At 34.4% G+C, this 23800-nt stretch overlaps 1 protein-coding gene across 1 annotated transcript in view; it reads right to left on the bottom strand.

The window, feature by feature from the left end:
* The window catches only part of LOC148953327 (eye-specific diacylglycerol kinase-like), a 152505-nt gene that overhangs the window by 101611 nt on the left and 27094 nt on the right, over window positions 1-23800 (bottom strand). The window contains exons 2-5 of the mRNA XM_089087926.1: window positions 21207-21417; window positions 15450-15642; window positions 9011-9107; window positions 5374-5460 (exon numbers count right to left, since the gene is read on the bottom strand). Of these exons, the coding sequence (XP_088944052.1) occupies window positions 5374-5460; window positions 9011-9107; window positions 15450-15642; window positions 21207-21417 (588 nt within the window). The remainder of the gene's footprint in view (window positions 1-5373; window positions 5461-9010; window positions 9108-15449; window positions 15643-21206; window positions 21418-23800) is intronic.

The raw sequence follows: 23800 nt of genomic DNA, 5'->3' as shown, positions 1-23800 counted from the left end.
ATGACTCTAACAAAAACAAAGGTTTTACTTAGGATTGTGTTCCATCTAAAAAATATGATTTTTTTTTTTTTTTGAGCCAGCCTAAAGCTGTAACTTGCACTGAAAGGACAAAATACTTGGATCATTCGATTCACTAGTTTCTTACGTATCCTTTCATCAAGTCACAGTTGCGGTACTTAAGACTTTTCCTTAGAGAATCATCTTAACCTGCATAAACATATGGAATTTTCCCTAGTTTCGTATGTTTCTGACCCATTTTTCTACATAAAACAATGGCTCCCATCCGATTTTGGGCCAAGCCCCACCTTTGCATTTATAAAATCCCGAAGCCCCTCGTGATATTTAAATGTTGTTATTGAAAACTTTACGTGTAATCAGCTGATGAACGCATAAAAGGCCATTAACTCGGTATTTGTTTTCGAGTCGTCCTCTAAACATATTTTAAACTAATGAAAAATATTTTCTGAATACATCCCTGTTTATACAACTTATGACATCATTGCAATACTATGACGTATTTTTTTTGCTCTTTAAATGTATTTGAATTTGACGTCACTCGCAAGAATTTTTTTTTCAAAATTACGACCCTAAAGTGTAGTCAGCCGTAGGGTGCACGTTCCATAACCCACTAAAATGCCCCGTCGGTGACGTCTGCCGCCCCCCCCTTGGGAATCACGGATCTAAAATAAAATTCAAAGCAAAAGTAGATAAATAGATAAATATATAGAAATTCAAATGCAATCGACAAACAATAATAAGCAATAAACAATGAGAGCACATACAAAATCATATTCAGCAGGATAAAGCTGAGTGAATAATATGGGATGAAGAGGGGGGGGGGTTCAAAGCAAGAGCCCCCCCCCCGTCCCTGAATACTCCCTTGAACATGAATCACATAGTGACATATAACATAATATTAATCGAAGAGATTTTGACATTTTGTGCGAAAAGACCCTCCAGGAATGTCTTAACACCCCACCCCTGATTCATTATTTCAGTGTTATGGCCAGTCATGGCTCCGGGTCTGTTATAGAACCCAATTATCTTTGAGTAAACTATCGTTTCAAACAGTTTGGGGCAACGAACTGTGAGTAAGGAGCAAACATTAAGTCGACCTTTTAAGATCCATGATGTTTTCTCTGAATTATTAATAAATTGGTAATTCATTATCTTTTCGTCCTAAAACAACAGACAAAACATAGTAATAAGAAATACGTTTTATTCTAAGTGGAGAACAGATGCAACGTTAACCCCTTTTATGTATAATAGGCATTTTAGGGGCTAAATCTATTGCTGTCTGCCATTTTAAATTGAAGGTAATAACAACCAATTAATGGCAATAATCGGCTTGTGAAACATACCCTCTGTAGCTCAAAAGGCGTACAATTTAAGGTGTCCAATAAGAGAGTCATGCATACTCCCGCCATTTACCCGTGCCCCAGCCATTTAAACATTTGTCTCTCAATTACTTGGACAATCTGTCTTGGCTTTTCTCTGTCTACAATTAGCCATGTCTTGATGCAACCTATGCAACCTACTGCAAAATACTTGATAACTTCAATTCAAAATCAACGGATTTTGAATTGAACCGGATTAAATATCCGGTGACAAGACAGATAGTCCAAGTAATTGAGAGGCAAATGTTTAAATTGTATGCCTTGTATGCCAATGCTCTGTGGAAAAACGATATTACTAGGAACTATTCCAAAAACAAAATCGGCAAACTCCACTGAAATACCACCCAAACACCGCAAAAAAAAAAAAAAAAAAACAACAAACAACAACAAAAAACTGCACTTGTATATTGTGTTTCATGCAAAAGAGACGGGGTTGCAATACTCTATGAAGTTAGCATAGAAACTTGGAATATCAACTTTTTCTAGGTCAATTAGTATTGCCCCTAAGATTGGGGTGAACGGGACCTTTTCCAGGTTCCTGACCCTGACTTCTCCTTGGATTGTGATTGAATACTATTATATATACTTTCATTTCATTTATAAGAATCATTCCTTTGATTATGAAAGGCTAGAACACACAATTCTGCATATATTATTACAAGGGTAGGTATATCATATTTTGTTTTATTAGATGGTAAAAAATATCAGAGAATCACCATTTCCCTACGACAATATGATGACAAAAAGATAAAAATGAGAAATAATACGTGTTTCCGAAATAAAAAACTTCGGTAGTAATATGGATATTGTTTATCGAGTGTTTCTGAGAGGGTAGAGTTGAAGAAAAAAGGCCCAAACATTCAAAAGGTCCTTGAAATTCAGATGAAAAAAAAAACAACGATTACACATTTTCTGGCAGAGAAAATTCCTAGAAATTACATGCGTTTGGCACATGTCCGCGTACTTTAAGCCCAAAACGTATCCCAAAACGTCTGTTTTCCACATAATTGTTGTTTAAGAAAGGACAACTCTAGCTTAAAAATTTTAATATACTCTTCCGCTCTTTTATCTTTGTTTTCGGTTTTTACTATAGTTTCAAAAGATGCGGATTTTACGTGTGTCCATAATTTTGGTTCTTGCTCTAATCTAGACCATGTGCTTGTTTCAAATGCAGCGTTATTGCCACAGCCTGTTCATGTTGGATTTGATATGCCTATTAGTGACCATTTTTACCTTTCTTTTCATTTAAATATTCAAATTCCATCTTTTAAAATTATCCATCGCTCTAGTCAAATTGTAAATAAAATGATCTGAGATCGGGAAAAAATGTGCAAATATCATGAAGAATCAGATGCTCTTTCAGATAAAATAATTGTAAATTATTCTAAGGATGTTGATCAAATTGATATTGATCTATTTTACATTGAAATTGTTCATAGTTTAAAAATCGGGGCTAATAAAGCATTTACGACTGATCCTTTCCGTCGTGGATCTCGTGTTTTAGGTTGGAACCTTAACCCGATTTTAAAGCAAAGCCAAAAGAATGCATCTCAAGCTTGCTACCTTTGGAATTGCGCGGGAAAACCGCGATCTGGACCATTTTATGATGGTATGAAATTAACTAAACGCGTTTTTCGGGCTGAGTTGCGTTTGCATAATGAAATTATAGAAGATGAAATTGGTTCAAGGATTACTAGTGATAAGAATGAGCTTTGGAGTTTGGTTAATTCTAGACGTCGTAATAATAATTGTTCACCAGATTCTAATAGTTTTCTGAAACTAGATAATTGGATAACTCATTATAATCATGTTTTTTCATCCGGTGATGCGGCAGTTGAATCACAGCTTGACTCTTTATTATCGGAAGAAATTTCAAAGCCCCGCCCAAGTAGTAAAATATCTCTTTCTGTTGAAGATGTAACGGTAGTAATTAAAGCGCTAAAGAGTAAGCATTCTTTTGATTATGATAGTATACATTCAAATCATATAAAATGGGCATCCCCCAAAGCAGTCCTTCTCCTCGCTTCTCGTTTTACTACTATTCTTTCTTCTGGAGTTCTTCCAACTAGCTTTTCTCGTGCTACCATTTCACCCCTTTCAAAAAAAGGAGGGAATACGAATCGATGTTCTGATTACAGGCCGATTACTGTTTTGTGCCAGATTAGCAAAGTTTTTGAGTTAGTTTTATTAAAGTATCTGAAGTCTTGTAACCAAGGCCTGAATCAAATTGGGTTCCCCAAGGGTCTAAGCATGGATGTTGCTCATACCCTCCTTTCAAGAATAATATCCTTTTGTAAGCAATGGGATAGAGTTTATACACTTGCGTTACATTTTGTGGCGGCATATGATTTGGTTTTAAAAAAGTGGTATGGCTCCTCTCGTATTCGTATTGAGTGTAAGAATCAGTTTAGTGATTATAATATTAAGTTATGTAGGGGGCTGAGGCAAGGAAGCATTATTTCTCCTTCGATTTTCAATAGAACTGTTTAGAGGCTTTTTGATCAAATTCAGTTGACTTTTTTCTATGGTAAATGCTATGTTCTGTCTGTGGATTGCTTATGCAGATGACTTACTCCTCCTCAGTCAATCATTACAGTTACTTCAACAAATGTTGAATTTTTAGCAAAGGTTTTTAGTGAGCATGGACTTCGTTTTCGCCCTGAAAAATGTCAGTTTTTAATATCTTGGTTCTAAGGCTAATGATCTCGTTAATTCAGAAATTTCTGTTCGTATTTATGATAGTATTTTAAAACCTTTGGAATCTTTTTTATATCTTGGTGTGCCTTATGGACCAACCTTAGCTTTATGCCGTGCTTCTATTTCTAAAGCAGTTAAAAATAGAATAGCGTCTAGTTTCGGGGCAGTAATTTGTCTTCGCCATCTTCTTTCTCGGAAATTACTGGCTCAGGTATATAATACAGTCGCTTTGCCTCAGATATTAGTTTTTTCATCGCTTCTCACGTTTTTTAGAATTAGTAATATTGCGCATGTAAAAACCACATTTTTAAATTTTGCTATGTTTCATCGCCGCTTTTCTAGATCTAAATCAAATACTTTTTTAATGAATACATATAAAATAAAAAACCCTGTTGATGTTTTGGAGAAAAAGCAAAAGAAATTTTTATCCAAATTACCTCTTTTTTCTCATAATTTATACAAAGCTGCGCACGAAGTTTCATTAAATTTTATATTTTTTTTTATTGAATGAAGTGTTAATTTGTGAAGTGTTAATTTTAATGCTAAATTTATTATTTACTGAATGAAGTGTTAATTTGTGTGGTAAGTTTGATTGAAGGCCTTTGCGTACTTGTTGTTATATAGTTTAAAAGAATTTTATGGCCTGTTGATTAGCGGTTATTTTTTTTTATTTATTATTCTTCGTATTTGGAGGAAATAAAAAGTTTGAATTGAATTGAATTTAAGCTCCATATAGTATCTCTAGAGCTGTGCACCTTTAGACAATTGCATTTGTGCCATAAAAAAGGTCAATGTGTCTTATGCACCGTTGGAAATTGGGATGCAGGAGACCCAATACGCTCCTTGATTTTGAAAATTATTTGAAAATTTTTCATTGATAAATGCCTTTCTTTAGTATTTTTATCAAAAAAAAACTGAAAAAAAGGCAAATTTGCCCCGTCCAGAAATCGAAAACTACACCTTGCCACCTATCCATTATATTTTCGTTAACTGATACCACTGGTCTTATAGCTAAAGACAGTGTTCCCTTTTCCCCTGGAAAACTTAAGGATTGTCTGGATTTTCCCTGAGAAAAATTGGACTCTCAAAGATATTCCCGAAAATGAACATTCATATATACAGGAACGTTAGCATAAATTACAAACCGTTAATTTTCGTTAACAATTATTTTCGAGGATATTGCGGAGAAACCAACTTTTTGCAGAGGGATTCAGGGAATCCATGAACTGTTTGAGTAAAGGGAAATCCATGGCAAAAGGAACAACAATAAAGTAATTACCTGCATTGGAATGGTTTTTCTTGTAACAATTTTTGCAGATCTGCATTGAGCTATACATGTGCCATGCCCGCCAGCTTGTAAAAGTGGCTGAAAAAAAACTACATAAAGAAGGAAAAATCAGTAATAGAATAAGAGAGCGTTATTATGCCAGCTCAAAGGTAAAAGAGAAAATTCCATTTTTATTTGTATGCCTGTTTTTTTCATTTTTTTGGCATATCGTTCCGTTCAATTCTCTATATAAATTCCATCCTTGTTTTGAAAAAGCCACTATTCCAAATCAGTACTTTGGAAAAGCCGACAGGCAATCGATAGGTTCTGAATAGCGGCTTAAAACAAACAAATTCAATAATAAATGTAAAATATTTCTTTCTTTTTAAATTAGTTTTCAAAAAAGACTGAAAAGGAAAATTTTTGCATAAATGAAAAAAGTCGGTAAGTTCAGGGAATTGAGTTAAAAAGATCAAGTTATACAAAGCCAAATCCCCTTTGCACCCCTCCTTTGCGCCTGTTTTCACTTATATTCATGGATTGTCGAGAAAAAATCTACTTTTTAGCCTATTTTGAAAACAGGTATTTGAACTATTTTTTTATACATTTATTATTTTCGACTTTTTAGTCTCCTCTAAGACAAAGTAACCAGGAGAGACATTTTTATATGACACATCGTGTAAGGATATCAATGCCACGTGTTTCCCCCCGTAAACTCTCCCCCCCCCCGGATAAATTCCCTCCTCCACATGCAAAATTAAACAGCCACAGAGAAAGTACAAAATGGGTGCCCCAAAACGTCATTAAGATGTCCTAAGGAGGAATAAAAGGACCAGATGTCTGCCTTTTCGCTGAAATTAAACATGCCCCTTTCAGTAACAAAATTGAAAAAATAATGAATCGAATAACACGAATAAACACTGAAGAAAAGAAAATTGAAAATGGGGTTTTTATAAGTTGAACGAACATACTGGAAGAAACAAGGCGAACATTCGAAAGGACAACCACTTTCCTTTCTCAGCGCATAAGAGAAAGTCTCAAAAAAATATTTTAACTTTATTTTTAGCGAAAATGCGAAAACGGACCGAACTCCTTATTCCAAATAAGATAGCAATAGTTGAAACAAACAAATAATTAGTTCTAAGAAAGGACAATAGAGCTATGAATTGATAGATAACCGCTAAGGATTTTTGAGAATATTTTTGGTTTATACCGTTATTATGAAAGTAAAGCGTAACATTAAAGCCCGAAACGAGCAAAATTTACCCCGTAAAGGAGGGGGACTGTCCCTTCCTCATACCCAGCCTACCCCTCGTGGTCGTAGAAGATTAGGAGGATGTTTTTTTGATGGGAAATTGAGAGTTTCATTCCGTTTTTTAAGTGAAAGTGATTGAAGACCAACCAGCCCCGGTCCTAGAATATTTTTTTATATTTGGTCCATTTGTTATCTATCCCTTAGTGCACCTGATCGATACTTTGAGGTGGCCTACCTTTTTTTTCACTTTCTCAGGGACTGTCCAATTTTGCGTATGGGGGAATTTTTCGGGGGGGGGGGGGTGTTTCTAGGGGGAGTTTTCCGCAGGGGGATTTAAATGGAGCGGGATTTTCCGGGGGGACGCCGGCTCCTATACCAGTCTATGACTTTTTCACTCGAAAGTCTTAAGCTAAGACCATGTTATCTATGCTAGGTGGGTTATTTTGATGGATCCTTCTGTCAAAAGCAATAAGGTGGCAAGATTTATATTTTTTACCGGGTTTTGATTATAAGAGTTCTTACAGTTTATTTGCATAACAAAAATGTGACTCTGACGTAAAATATGGAAACGAAGTACAAAAATTGTGATAATTAAATGGTTATTTATTGTTAGTTGTATATTTACTTATCACAAACCCAGTGGCGTCGTTTGGGGGAGGCAAGGGGGAAGTTTCCCCCTTTATAATTTGGAGGAAAATTATTATATAGCCAATACTCCTTGACTTTCCGGATGTGGACCCCTCTTGCCCCCTAAATAAAAATGCTGGAGCTATGCCCCTGCACAAACCCTAACTTTTTACTCGAAATAAACAATTGATCCTTTTTACTGTCTCATCTGTCCCACAATTCCACTCTCTTCCTTCCTAAAAGCTCTCTTTTTCTTTCGGAAAAAGAAAAAGTAAGAAAAATATTATAAGCAATGGGATTATACTCCGGCTTCTGAGATTGATAGAAGATTTGGCTAGGCTTCGAGAGATCCCGGAAAATATATTTTTGGGTCTTTATCCTTCGGCTCGGTCAATCACCTGACAATATGCTGTCACTGAAGGCTTCTGTAATTTTACGAGATCAGATTCGAAACCAGCTAATTTATTCTAGTTCATAAATATGATACCGTTGATCCGATAAAGAAAAATCCAGTACGTAAGTGAGCCAAATCCACTTTGTCCTTTTCAAAGTATTGACAATCTAATAATAACTTATTCATGTAACAATTTCCAATTAGTTTTTGAGCCAAGACATCTCAACAGTTTCTGAAATGGTCAAAAATAATTAAAATTCCTTTAAAAGCAACAGTGAAAGATTAAATTCTATTTCTTTTGGTTTTTAGTTCTCAGCTTTTACAAGAAACTCGCATTGCTTCTAAATAAAAATTAATCTTGCATTAATTTCGTTGTATTACCTAACAGATCTTGTAACACCAACACTTAGGATCGTCAAGTACGTGGTAGTGAGGGTGTACGCCCCTATCAACGTTTTCAGTTAGTCAGAAAAAATTGGGATTATAAAATAGTGGAATTAAGTGCCGCTATTTTACTGGCTTGTAAATGGGCTGACGGTAACAAACACGTAGAATCGATAGAAGAAGAACTTTCTCAGTCGATATTTTTTTTAGTAATTTTAACAGTATTATCACCCAAATCATTCGGCAAAAATGACCAGCGAGTTATCCAATGCCCCTCCCCCCAAACAGTTTGGCTAGTGACGCCTTTGCTTACTTTGCATAAAATTAAACAGCATTACAAAATCTTTCAGTTCTGGTTTTACAATTTTTACAAAACTATAACCAGAAGCATGAGATTAAATTGAAATTATTTCAGGTCTATTTTCCTTGTGAAAAATACCATTTATCGACCATCCTACAGCTGTAACAAAGATAAAAAACAAGTGCCATCTTTTCTATTTTTCTAGTTCTAGAGAATTTCCTCCTTGTTGCGAATTTCTCCCCGTACCATCCTATGAAAATTTTTGTTTTATTCTAATCCGACTATCATTTTTAATCCATGTCAATAAGTTCAAGTCAATAATTGCATAGTTTTAGTAATAACATTTTTTATTACTGTTTACAACCATTTAAGCTCCCCAACTTTTTCGGGTTTTGGTTATATGTACAACATTTTTGCTGAATAGTTTGGCGTGACTAGCTTAAACCCGAATAAATTACTGATGAGCAATTCAATATAAAATAAAATTAAAGATATATATGAACGTTTGTCCAAAAAAATGTTAATGGAAAAACAAAATTCAAAAGAGAAATTGTTTCTTCATAAAAAAAAATATCAGTAGTTCAACTACAAGAATGACAAGAATGAGGAAATTTGGAAAGGAGAATTAAATAAAAGTTTAAAGAAATATTCCGCTGATATACTTTACTAATCAAACAAAATAACAAACCAATTGATAAGTGGTTAATCCAACAACTTCAATTATTCCATCATCAGTGGCTTCAAGTCCCATTGCCTTGTTCCAGGGTTTTGTACCACCACCATAGCTGAAAGTTAAGAAGTAAACATGAGAAGAAAAACAGATACACAAGGTAGGGAAAGCACGGGCGTAAAGCGTTCCTGAGAATTTGTCACAATGCAACCCCTGTGAGCCATAATTAGCCAACTAGCCCATTTACAAGCCAGTAAGAGGTATCACAAACCATGGAATGCACGGGTCCAAAGACTGTATGAAGTTGTCAGAATGCAGCCCCATATTAGCCAGATCGTGGTAAATAATGTGGCTTATTAATAATATGGCTATCAGTCCATAATATGACTTAAAATACTGACTGGTTTGAAAACAGGAGGGAATGTTACATTAAAAATATGATTAATACAAGACCACATTGTTTCCTTACTTTAGCAAGGTTATAATATAACTATGGATAAGAGTTTAAGAAAGGACTTCGAAACTATAATAGCAAAATGACAAGGTCTTTCACCCAGCTAAAGATCATAGAAACCGGGAGTAAACAGAACAGGGTCAATTTAAACTTTGGACTCCACAGTTATAGAACAACTATAAAATTTGTCATTATTCGAGGCAACGGCAATGACTGCAGCATGGTACAGTGTAATAACGAATCTACAGTATAAAGAGCAAATCTACTGCATAGAAACCTACAGTCAGGGCCGTATCCAGGATTTTTTTTCAGGGGGAGAGGGGTTTACACAATAATTTATTCCGGGGGGAGGATTTACTTTTTTTTTTATGCACCAAAGAATTGTTTATATTCATTTTTGTTACGTTATTTACGAGTCAGACAAACATTTCAAGGGGGAGGGGTTCGCCCCCCCCTGAATACGGCTCTGCCTAAAGTGCCTACAATAAGGCTAAAAGATGTAGTTATCGAATAGGTGTTTAAGCAATCATATAAAGTCTTTCATCTAATAAATTCTAGTGTTTTTAGTGTTTTTTTTTTTAATTTTTAGCTTATGCTGAAAAAAGATCAGGTTACTCGAAAACTTAATAGGATCATAACGAAAGCTAATACTTCACTTTCAATATACTGTGAAGTTAGTTGCAAAATTAATAATCACAAAAGCCCATAATCACAAAAATCACACAGATGATCACAAGATAATCACAGAAATCACACAAGATAAAAAAATCACAAAAGCCCAATAATAAAAAAACACAGAAATCAAAATCAGCGAAGAGTATCACGGGACAGATCATACTAAAACGTGAACTTTCGCTTATTTGTACTGTACTGGATGGAAGTTCCGTAAGGGACGTCGAAACTATAACACTGAATCACAAGGTGTTTGACTAAAGTCACAGGATAATTCAAATCACAGGCAATATCACTAGCAAAACCACAAGCCAATGACTGCAGCAAAGCACCGTGCAGAAGGATAGACAATTAAACAAGAAGATGAAGAACTACTAGAAACTATTTTCGATTGTCAGGTTTTCTAATAGTCAGATGGTAAGTAAAAAGAGTGGTTTCTCCTTGTCACCGATGACACTAACATAAGTGTCATCTCAAGTTATATCACACAATTAGTCAGCACGCCTAAGTCAAAACGACAGTGTAAGAGCATTGTTGAATCCATAGAGAAGTCTTTCTTGTACAGTCAACGCAAAAAGAACCAATGATTCTCTTAAAAAAGGAAAGAAAGACAGGGACAAAGAGAGAGGGGAAGAAAGAGAGGGAGAGAGAGATAAGACACAGAGAGACATAAAGTTAAAGATTGAAAAAAATAGAAAAACAGATAGGATGTCTAAAATCCAAACTTCTTTCACTTTAAAACATTTGTTAGGAGGGGGAAAGGCTAAAATTTAATGTCATGTTTTCAATCCTTAATCGATGTTTATAGTTAGTAGTTTAAAACAATCAGAATGCCGAGAGACAGTAAAATAAGCTACATAGTTTACATAGCTACATTTAGTTTACAGAAGCTACATAGTTAAAGTAGCAAATCTATTTGTTTTTTTTGTTTCTCTCTGTTTCTGTTTTTATAATTCAGATAATTTGTTCTGAGCTACTGTACCTCATTGTTTGAGACAATTTGGCCCTTTCAAACGGTATTGAAACAATGTTCAAGTCTGGTCAGCGGCAATGCTATCTCACGGGATCTTAAGGTTTATGGTATGAGCTAAGTCAAACAGCTGTTTCATTACTTATCGCAGCTAAACGTTCTAAAAGTTTTCAAGAGCCACCCTAGTGGAGTGGACGGCACGCTGGACATGCAATCCTAGATCTTTCAGGATGTGGATTCGAGTTCTCATCTCATCAACTTTAAGTTTTTCCGTGGATTGGGGGGTAGTGGTGAGACTCAGACAAAAGCTAAGCCACCTGGGGTTTGGATGAAATGGGTCTTTGAGGCTTGAGCCTCAATCCTGCTGGGTCAGCCCCGTCAATTTCTTTAACATCAAGTTCAATGTATCCATGAGGTCTAAATTGAATTGGTATCACGCAAAAAAAACAGTTATCAAGATTCCTCTTATTAGTGACGAAACATTCCAAAGGAGAAATAGGAAAGGTGAACTTCTTAGAGAAAAAATTATGTTTCCGTTCCATTTATTTAAGGTTCAGCAGAGCGTGGAAAAGAGGCAATAGTAGAAGGTAAAATCTGTAGCAACAAATCGCTAAGAGGTATAGGATCATTATTTCTCAAGGATTGGCATTGATTAGTTGTTTGCCTTATTTATTTGAGAAAAAAGATTCGAGAGTGATGAGACAGGTTGAGAACTTGGAAGATGTACCAAGTCCAGACAAATTTTATTATTTTTTCCATTTACGTTTATTAATTAAAACAAACTTTCCGAAAAAGAAGTTTTTCAAAGAAATTAAAGGCCATTTGAAATTAAGAACAGAAGAAATAAAACCTACAATAATTCAAACTCAAAATGACCCGAAATTACTATTGAAGAATAAAGAAACCCAAAATGAACAAAAATTAAATAAACAATTAGAGCAAAATAAAACACATACTTATATAAATGAATAAACAAATCTTACAATGGGTAAAGCTTACATTGAATATGCAAACAAATTTTTAAACCAACAAAAATCTTTTGCTATTGAAGCATAAACAAAACCCAAAACGAACAAAAATTAAATGAACAATCATAGCAAACAACCATAAAAGAGACAATAATATAAATGAATCAATAAATCTTAAGGCAAGAAAAACCTAAATTGAAAATGCAAATCCAGCTTAAAACGAATAAAAATCATTACAAACAAGAGCTTGGATACTGCCTCCTTTCCTAACTGTAAAAGTCCAAAACCTACTGTCTCATTGGCGCTTTACGGAAAACAACATGGGTCTTGAACAGTCTCGGAAAGAACTAATAAAATCAAACTGAATATTTGATATTAGTGATATGAATTGTTGAAAAGATCATCAGCTCAAGATTTTATTTCACTGTAATTTTTATTTTCATTTTCAATGTTGTAATAACTGGAAAAGAAAATATTTGTAACTACATTTGTGTTGAACAGTCTCGGAAAGAACTAATAAAATTAAACTGAATATTTTGATATCTAATGATATTAATTGCTGAAAGATCATCAGTTCAGAATTTAATTTGTCTGTAATTTTTATGTTTATTTTCAATGCTGTAATAAGCACAAAAGACAATATTTTTAGTATAATTCGTCTTCAGTAAGACGCTAATAACGCAGCAGGTTTTAGACTTTTACAGCTAGAGAAGAAGGCAGTATCCGAACTCTTGTTTATAGTGGTTTTTCTTAGTTTTAAGCTTGATTTGCGTATTCAATTTAAGTTTTACTCGGTTTAAGATTTATTGATTCATTTATATTAGTAACTGTTGTATGTTTGTTTGCTAAGATTATTTATTTAATTTATGTTCGTTTTGGGTTTAATTTATATTTCAATAGGAAAAGATTTGTGTTCTGTTTTAAGCATGATTTGCATATTCAATTTAAGCTTTACTTGTTTTAAGATTTATTTATTCATTTATGTTAGCACCTGTAGTATGTTTTTTTGCTATGCTTGTTTATTTAATTTCTGTTCGTTTTTGGTTTCATTTATTCTTCAATAGTAATTTGTGGTCATTTTGAGTTTGAGTTATTGTGGGTTTTTATTTCTTCTGATTTTAAGTTAAATTTGGCCTTTAATTTTAGTTGAAAAACTTCTTTTTCTGAAATTTTTTTCAATTAATTTCTGTTCGTGTTTGACTGCCAAGTTTCAAGTTTTTCCAAATTTCCTATTCCAAAATAAATTCCAAAATAAAACTATATGTGTCTTTAACAGTCTTGGCAAGAACTAATAAAATTAAAATGAATATTTGATATATAGTAATATTAATTGCTGAAAGTTCATCAGCTCAAGACTTTGTTTCACTGCAAGTTTCATTTTATATTCAATGTTGTAATAAGTACAAAAGAAAACATTTGTAATATAATTCGCTTTAGTACAGCGCCAAATACGCAGTAATTTTTATGTTTTTACAGTTAAGGAAACGGGCAGTAGCCAAACTCTTGTTTGAAGTGAAAGGCATAGGTGTCTTGAACAGTTTTGGATTTTTTCGGGCGGGGGGGGGGGGGGGTATGATCCATGGAGGGAGGGACAGGGGTCATCTCCCATGGTTTTTGGAATAAAGTATCGTTAATTAGGTGTTCTTTTTTTGGGAGGGGGGAGGAGCAGGCCATGAGAGGACCAGGGTCAGCTCCCATGATCTTTGGAATCAAATATCATTAATAAGTTTTTTTGTGGGGGGGGGGGGGGGTTAGAGCCATGGAGAGAGGGCCAGGTGTTAGCTCCAATGATTTTTGGAATAAAATATCGCTATAAAGTTGTTCTTTTTTTTGGGGGGGGGGAGGCCATGGACTGAGGGCCAGTGGTCAGCTCCCATGATTTTTGAAATAAAATATCGTCAATAAGTTTTTTTTTAGGGGGGTTCGGGTCATGGAGGAAGGGCCAGGGGGTCAGGTGTCATGATTTTTAGAATAAAATATCTTTAATAAGTTTTTTTTTTGGGGGGGGGGGGGTGGTAGAATGGACTGAGGGCCAGGAGTCAGTTTCCATGATTTTGGGAATAAAATATCATAAATAAGTTTTTTTTTGGGGAGGGGGGGGAGGACGGGCCAAGCGAGGAGGGCCAGAAGTAAGCTAAGATGATTTATGACTGATAAGTGGTTTCGAAGGGATCGGGAAACGGAGCGCCAGGGGTTAGGTCCCATAAGTTTTGGAATAGAATATAGTTAACAGGTTGTTTTTTTTTTGTGTGTTTTTTTGGGGGGGAGGGGTATGGCCATGGAGGGCCAGGGGTCAACTCCCTTAAGTTTTAAAATAAAGTATCGTTAATAAGTTTTATTTGAGTGGGGTGGGGGCTTGGGCTTATCTTTTTAAAAACCCTCGATTAAAAACCTTATATGCCCCCAGGGCATAACTTAAAATACCTGTCCTCAGGCTCTGCACGGGGAGGGGGGGGTGTCGATTTTGGAGTTTTTGCTATCTGATCTTTGAACTTATTATAAGAAAATAGCTATCCAAAAAAAATGATCGGATGGATTTGGAGTAAAGAGCAAAGGAGGGACTAGTTGCCCGTCAGTCACGTTTTACTCTTAAAAAGGGAACTAGAACTTTCAATTTGCAATCGAAAAAGCCCCCTCCAAATATAAGACCAGCCCTTCCATAAAAACCTTATATTCAGCCGGGGCACAATTTACAACACTTGCCCCCGGATTCTTCCTGATTCAAATTTTAGCTAATTTTGAAACTACTATAAAATGAAACAATAAGCTACCATTTCACATAATTTTCACATTTTCCGTTCAGGAAGGGCACTGATTTCCTAGCTACAATACTACTATGCTCTTTAGGATAGAGAGAAATTTTAGAACATCAGAAATAAACCCCCCCCCCCAATACTAAATATTACATAATATCTCGTTTTTATATGAACACACCAGGCGTATACCAGTGGCGTAATTTCATCGAATCGTGGGGGGGGGGGGGGGCAAAGTCGAAGCAAATTTTCCTAAATCAAGCAAAAATGACAGCGAAAAATGAGTCATATAGTACCATAAAGGCAAAAATATATTAAAGAAAACTGACCTTTTCTCTGGATGCTTAAATTATGTAGGCTTATCTTAATTTTGACAATATTTTGCAGATACTAAATTTCACCTTGGGGGGGGGAGGGTACTGGGGGCAAGAATTTTACGATAATTGATACTTTAATTAAATATACTTAATTTTTACGAACTCCAGCTTCTTTTTTATTTGCCATTCACGAATAAGAAGAAAAACATAGATAGCGTAAACAGGGAGGGGGTTATAAGAGTAAAAATCAAAATTACGAGGAACAATGTTTGGGATGATTAAACTTTTTATCCTTAACAATGCTTGAATAAATAGAACCTCACCTGGGAATGTTCAGAAAAAGAACCGCATGAACTTTAGCCTCCCTGAGGCGGTTAGTGACATCTTTTCCATCACATTCGAGTGTCACAACCTCTGAGAGATCCTTCCATTTCCTCTGGAGGAGATCCTTTCCTCCTGCCTGTCCATAGAACATCTTATTTCGAAGCCGTGAATTGAACTTCTCCGGTCTTGCTTCTGAAATGCGAAGTGACAGTCAAAGATGACAGATTTCGTAAGAATGATGGAAAACACAAAGGGGTTAACTTTAGAAGGAGATTTTTGCATTGGAGTAGAACTAACATGATTTCCCTGAATAAAATCCATTGTCTAGATTTGAACAAAAGTAAGTCAATCAAGAAACTCTTAAGATATCGAATCAATTTCGAAATAAGAATTCTCTTGGTGTTTCATGAAAAACCATTGAGAAACATATGTTTTTCTTTTATGGTAAAAGTTAAGTTCGGCTAGGTTTGATTATGTTAGTTTAGTTAGGTTAGATTAGGTTAGGGAAAATTTGATCATAAATATCAGAAATGGGTTAAAAACCTAATCTAAGCTAACCTGACCTGTCATCATCAAATCTAGTATTAAATTGAAAGATTTTACTGCCAACGCTGAGTAAATCCAAGGAGAAAAAAGAGTATTTCAGACATTCACCGGTGAATGTCGACATTCAGGATTTTCGGACTTTCACGGTAACACACACAGACACAGATGCAGCACACACACACACACATATATATATATATGTATATATATATATATATATATATATATATATATATATATATATATATATATATATATATATATATATATATATATATATATATATATATATGTGTGTGTGTGTGTGTGTGTGTATATATATATATATATATATATATATATATATATATATATATATATATATATATATAATTTTTTATTATATATTATATATATTACTGGACTAATTGGGGAATGCATTTTCTCTTTTAAACAATCGCTTGAGTAGCCGCCAAATTCAACTAATTATCAATTCAAATGGCAATTGACCATTCTCCCTCCGTATATTAGGAAAAAAATTTTGCGAAAATCGATAAACACCAAAATGCCCCCTAGATTTTGAAAAATTAATTTTGCCTTCCCCCTCCCTATATTTCCATAAACTGGCATAACTACAGCCAAGAAAGGAACACAGCTTTGTGCTGCTGCATTGGCCTCAGGTTTCTTTGGGCTGCGACGAATTTTTTTTTATTATCAATTGGTCTAAGTTTTTCTATCAGCAACCTTTTAACACTGAGAGACGCTCGCATAAAATCCTTTCAGCTGGAGAAAAAGAATTAGGGGGAAAGGGAAGACCATAAAACGTTATGAGGATATTCTTCGTACAGAGTCAATCAAATGTAACTCAAACAGTTTCTACAAAGCTCACAACCTACGCTTACAATATTTTGAGACTGCAAATAGTTATGAATATAAAAATCCAAGTACATAGTGGGGGAGGGAAGTCCCGCACTTCCGGAATCACAATAGAACTAAAACGCGCAAAAGTTGGGGAAAATAGACATGAAAATAAATATACTACACATCCACTTCTCCACTTAGAAGAAACTTTGAATTTTCGACTCCTATCGTCTCGCAAATTTTTCACTAAAGACACTGATAGCAAAATGTAAATTTATAAGTGCTTGTTGTGTCATTAATCACTCACCCATACAAAAGAATACAAAGAAAAAAGGGGAAGAACTTTGACAAAGGTAGTTTTTTTTTAGAAAAGAATAAAAGAAGAATGTAGCGGAAGCATTTGTTAGGAATGCAAATCTTGATATTCACATATCTATCTCTATTTAAAAATAGCTTAATATTTCTAGAGTGAAAACAAAAAATGATAAAAAAATGCATTTGCATATAACCATCCAAAAGCTTTCATACTTGACTTTGTTCCTTATTATTTTTAAATACTCAAAATTTTTAGAGGAATAGAAAAAATATATTATATTTATTTATTGTCTGCATAAAACAAATTTGACAAAAAGTGGGACCTCTGATTCCTGATGGAAATCTCTAATTAAGCAGTGTCAGTGACCTGATACACCTGATACAAAAGTGGGCCTTCATACATCCTCAGTAATAGTCCCTCAGTCTGGGAGTTCGCAGTTCCGGGAGTTTAGTGCCAGTCCAGGAGTTTAGTGCCGATCTAAAATCTCACCTTTAAAACATTTTGAATTTCATCATTATTATAGATCTGCTTCTGTCTTTTACAGGTAAGCACCCTCATATGTCTTACCACCAAATTTTTAACATTAGCGGCAATAGAAAAAAGAGAAACTACATGGGAAAAATCTTACGATTCAAAGCTTTTCATTCCTTTGACTGGCTTAAAATTTAACACAGCAGAACCAATCAGGTAGTACTTGACTTTTCGTTCTTTTACTGGCTCTTTTTCTCAAAATATAACCAATTAGGCTTTAAATTGGGGTTGTTAGCTCCCCTTTCTGACATCTGCTTGACGAATGTTATGAATGGCTGATGAAAATATGCCACATACGAAAACAAATAAAGTCAAAGCCAACATTTTGCCACAATATTGTAGGCAATTTAACCCTCTTTGTCTCTCTGTACCTGAATTAGCAATTCACTAGCTATTTTCTAAACCACCTCCCCGTCATATCTGTTCACCTCTTTTTTAACTAAATTATCACCTGACACCTGCTCTAGTTTTCTTACGATTTGCCTCACAGTCGTCAGTTAGTTAATATGTTAATATATTAATAGTTAATAGCTATATTACTAGGTATAGAAAAATATTACTAGTTATACTAAATAGTTCTACTATAATAATACTATAATGGTTATAGTTATAATAAATTATAGTTATACTATAATAAAAATATTACTAGTTATATTAAATAGTTATAATAGTTATATATTAATAGTTAATAGTTATAATAGTAATATGTTAATAGTTAATATGTGCGAAAAAACTGTGTTTTGTTCCATCCTACTTAGGGCGTTTTCAGTAGCATTTTTAATAAATTTGTCGCATTCTTTTCTAGATTCCTTTTTGCGACATCAATCAAGGCATACTTTGGAACATTCCACACTTAGTCTATCTGAGCAAATTTATAATTTCACAGGCAAGCGGCAACATTGGAAAGAATTAAACGAGACCTGATTCAATTCGATATTGAAGCCAGGAGCATATCAATGGGGGCGGATTAACCACATCTGGAAAATTTCTCTAACTCGTAAATTGGTATAAAAAATGCAAGGTAAAAAACCCTTATAGCCCCCCCCCCTCTAAAAAAATAATTTGGTAGCCCCCATCCCCAAAAAATTCTTTTGGTACCCCCCCCCCCCCCCCAAAGAAAAATCCCCGATTGAAGCTCCTTATGAACAGATCGAAAATTTCCCATGGACTCATATCCCTCAAAAATGATCTTAAAATGATTTTAAACAAACATAAAACAAATAAATTATATAAACATAAAACAGAAATAAATATACAAATAAATGTGAGTAAAGTAAACGAATTTAGGGCTTAGCAACGACGTAATTAGTTTTAAAATTAAATAAGTTTCGAGATTGGGAGAATTTCATCCTATATGTCCATTTTTATGAAAAATAAACTCTTTACAGTTTGAAATCAAGCATATCGTGGTAACAAACTGAAGTAAGAAACGACACGGTTCAATAACAAATGAAACTCTAAAAAACAGAATTTTGATATTAATAGATACATTAAAAGAGTTGACTTTTTATACAGATTCCAGATATATTAGATTAATCAAGTTTAGTGTTTCCCATCAAATGCTACGATCCTGAGAAAATTTGCCTAATTTTCAAAATAGGGGGAAAATATCCCCTAAAATTAAAGTAATCTTCACAAAAATTACACCATCAGATTCAGCGTATCAGAAAACTCTCATGTCGAGGTTTCAAGCTCCCTTCTGAAACAATGTGGAATTTTATATTTTTTGCCAGAAGAAAGATCACGGATGCGTGTTTATTTTTGTCTGTTTGTTTGTTTTTCCTAGGGGAGATGGTATCGACCCAATGGTCCAAGAATATTGGAAAAGGGCTCATCCGAACGGAAATTAAAAGTTCTAGTGCCCTTTATAAGTGACCAAAAAGATTGGAGGGCAACTAGCCCCCATCCCACTCCCTTTTTCTTTAAAGTCGTCCGATCAAAATTTTGAGATAGCCATTATGTTCAGCGCAATTCAAAAGGTCCAATAACTATGCCTTAAAGATAAGATGACCCCTCCCTCCAGCCCCAGGGGAAAGGTTTTTAAGTTATGAAATTTGCCCACTGTTTACTCATGGTATGTCTTATTGGGAAGTATGTATACATTTTTCGGTTTGGGGGGAGGGGAGGGATAAATTTTTCGGTGTATTTTCCCACGGGGAGAATTTTCCATGGGGAGGGGAGTTCCTGGGTGGTAAACTCCTCAGGGGAAATTTTACACTAGGGGAATTTTCTTGAATTCCTGTATGTAATTCTTTTTCTTTGTCTTACCTTCTCTTTGCCGACTCAATTTTACATGTGGAGATGTAAGGATAAATGTCCGAAGTAAATTTTCACCGGGATTGAATTGTCTAAAGGGTCTTTCCGTAAGGGGAGATTTTTCGTAGAAGGACACGGGTTTCCGGGATGATTTAAAAAACGATCAGAAATTAAATAAAAAAAAGTTTTTTTTCAACTGAAATTAAGGAGCAACATTCAAACTTAAAAGGAACAGAAATTATTAGGTATATGAGGGGTTGCCCCCTCCTCATTATCTCGCTCTTTACACTGAAGTTTGACTTTTTGTCCCAATTTTTCAAGAACGACACCTGAAACACAAGGGTCGTTTAATGAGAACAACAAGAAGCTTTTTTAAAAGCACTAAAGAACTTTAGCGTGAAGAGCGAGGAAGTGAGGATGGGACAACCCCCTCACATACGAAATAATATCTGTTCGTTTCAAGTTTAGATGTTGCTCCTTATTTTCAGTGGAAAAAACTTCTTTTTTTTATTTAATACTCTTACAAAAGAAACTGTCTAAAGCTAATTGGCAATTCTTTTAATTCGAATTTGGCATCTTGCAAAATTTGACTTAATTTGATATACATACATACATATATGTATACATATATATATATATATATATATATATATATATATATATATATATATATATATATATATATATATATATATATATATATATATATATATATATATATATATATATATATATATATATATATATATATATATATATGTTATATATATGGCAGTTTTCGAATTTCGTTTAGTTTATGGTTGCAATGACACCAACTTTTCCCGAAATATTGCATAACATCAAAATCAAGTCTTCAGTTTCAATGTATGTATATATATATATATATATATATATGTATGTATGTATATATATATATATATATGTATATATATATATATATATATATATATATATATATATATATATATATATATATATATATATATATATACATAGCATAACAGATTTAAATTCCGAACAACGTTTTGTCCAACATAATTAGGACTAGAATAGCCTAATAAGTAACTAGAGCAATACACAGAAATAAGTATCTCTAATTAAAAAAAAGAGTAGTTAATACTAGAATAGAGCCCAAAACCAAGTTATCTTTTAACAGTACTTCTATTTCCTACAATTTTTATTTATATCTTTTTATCTTTTTATAAATCTTTATTGTGTAGATTTTGAAGGCTTTCCTGAATTAAAAAACGTCCATCGATTGTTATACCTCTGGCTTCGTGAAACTCCAGCGCAATATGAGCATCAACACCAAAAGAAAAGTAATTGTTAACAACATCTAGTGGCAAAGTATCTTTCCCTTCTTCCGTTGGTTGATTTTCGGTATTTGGCTCGACTATAAGTTTCCATCTATCTAAAAGTACGGTATCGGCTTCAGCTGTTGCTTCCAAAATCTTTGAAATTGGTTCATCAGTATAACCCTACAAAAAAAGTTTTATATTAAATCCCAAGACACATAACTATAGATTAATGGATAATAAGAGTCCAATTTCGACCTAACTAAGATAATTCTTTTTTCTTATCCTTATTAAATAATCCTTGTTATTTGAATTTATACATTTAAAAATAGTAAGATTAGTCAACTGAATAAGGATATTTTTTTTTGTTTTTGTTTCTTTTTCGAAAAAAAAAACATTGAGGAACAGTCTTTTTGTTGCCATAGAGCTGTGATTTTATTTTTTTTTTTTGCTTACTCTTGGCCTCTGAATTCCAAAAAAAAACGCGTTTTTTTCTGTCAACTTTTAGAACTACAAAATATCCTCGTTTTTGGTTCCAATGAAATTCAACCCATTTAACTCAACCTCCATCGAAATCAGCCCCTGTTTAACTCAAACCTCAATTTCCCTTGACTTGTGTTTAACTCAGCCCCCATGTATCTCACCCTCAGAGAGAGAGAGAGAGAGAGAGAGAGAGAGAGAGAGAGAGAGAGAGAAAGAGAGAGAGAGAGCGAGCGAGAGAGAGAGAGAGAGAGAGAGAGAGACAGAGAGAGAGATAGAGAGAGAGAGGGGGGAGAGGGGAGAGAGAGAGAGGGGAGAGAGAGAGGGAGAGAGATGGAGAGGGGGGAGAGAGAGAGAGAGAGAGAGAAAGAGAGAGAGAGGGAGAGAGATTGAAAGAGAGGGAGAGAGAGAGGGGGAGAGAGGAAGAGAGAGAGGGGAGAGAGAGAGAGAGAGAGAGAGGGAGAGAGTGAGAGAGAGAGGGAAAGAGAAAGAGAGAGGGAGAGAGAGAGAGGGGGGAGAGAGGGAGAGAAAGAGAGAGAGAGAGAGAGAGAGAGAGAGAGAGAGAGAGAGAGAGAGAGAGAGAGAGAGAGAGAGAGAGAGAGAGAGAGAGAGAGAGAGAGAGAGAGAGAGAGAGAGAGAGAGAGAGAGAGACGGAGATACAGGCAAACGCTCTTTTTTCCCAATAGTCATATAAAATTTGTATATATAACGAAAATAAAAGGAAAACTTACTAAGTATAATGTTCATAAAGAATAGTTTTTTTTTCACATGAAGGTTATATATAGCAAATGCAAGTGAAATTGCGACCGTACAAATTGTAATGTTTTTTTCTTTTGTTTTTATTTACCAAACTGCAAACATACATTTGAAGGTGAATAATTCTTCTTATAGCTTTATGTGGAGTTATTAGTCTGAGGACACTCCCGCTTGGTGCTCCAGCAGCAGCAGCAGTCAACCAAGATTTTTCGCAAGGTTAGCAAGATTACTATGTAGAAAAGTCAATTTATTCTCATGGTTCAAACAAGCATTTTAAAACCCTCCACAAGCTGCTACACAACAAGGCCGTATCCAGGGGGGGGGTACCCGGTTTGAGCCCCCTCCCCCGAAATGTTTGTTTGACTTGTAAAAACGTAAAAAAATGGACATAAAGAAATTTTATATGCGTTTTTTGAGGTTTTTTATGTACCCCCCCCCTAAAAAAATTAGTAACCCCCCCCCCTCCCCCGAACAAAAATCCTGGATGCACTTCTGCTACACAACTTCCTTGTGTGCTCGTCTATTTTCGAAGAAATTCTTTAACAATCACTTTGAGTGCCAACCAATTAGTTTTCGAAGTTCAGTCATTATTCCGATGAAATATTCAGATTAAGATCGGTTTTAATAAAACAAAACACATCAATTACAAAGACTCACAAATACATTTTAAAGATAAGTTCTGGAAAATGATCCATATTAATTTGGTCCTCTAGGACAATCCTGTTGAGGAAACATTAAATTAAACCGTTAATTACATCACATAGAGGCGATCCTCCATTTACCAGCCAGCATTGACTCAAATTGCCTCCAAACTTTTCAATCAAAATCACTAATAATATATTAATAGGAGATCAGCACCGCCGGTTCGGACCTTAAGGGTCTAGTGCCGCATCCTTTACCTTTACTGAAAACATAACTTAAATCTCAATCTCAACAGGAGAAAACAAGATCTGATATAGTTGTCAAATTTAATACTAAAATAATAAATAATTATTCTTTTTCTTTTACTTTTATTCAATATCATTTTAAATTACTTACTATTACTTAACGGTTGTTATTCAGATGTTTCTTTTTTGATTTATTTTAAATGATGAAAGACTCGGTTTACTTCTCATTGCCTCTGGTAGGTCATTCCAATCTAGTGAACACCAAATGTCAATTGAAAAATCAGATTGAATACATGGTGTATACAAACCAACCAAAAGGCTTCTATCTCGGGATCTTCCCTGGCGTGTTTTTGCCGCATAAAAAATTCCTGAAATGCATTTTGGTAGAAGAGAAAAAAAGTATTTGTGAACAAAACTGAGCAATTAAAAACTCCTAAACCAAT

The sequence above is a fragment of the Artemia sp. Qi Xiang Cuo genome, chromosome 4 (genome assembly GCF_049724085.1).
Source record: "Artemia sp. Qi Xiang Cuo chromosome 4, ASM4972408v1, whole genome shotgun sequence".
NCBI classification, from domain to species: Eukaryota; Metazoa; Arthropoda; class Branchiopoda; order Anostraca; family Artemiidae; genus Artemia; species Artemia sp. Qi Xiang Cuo.
The sequence above is the reverse complement of the archived record's forward strand: the minus strand, read 5'-3'. Positions and strand labels throughout refer to the sequence as shown.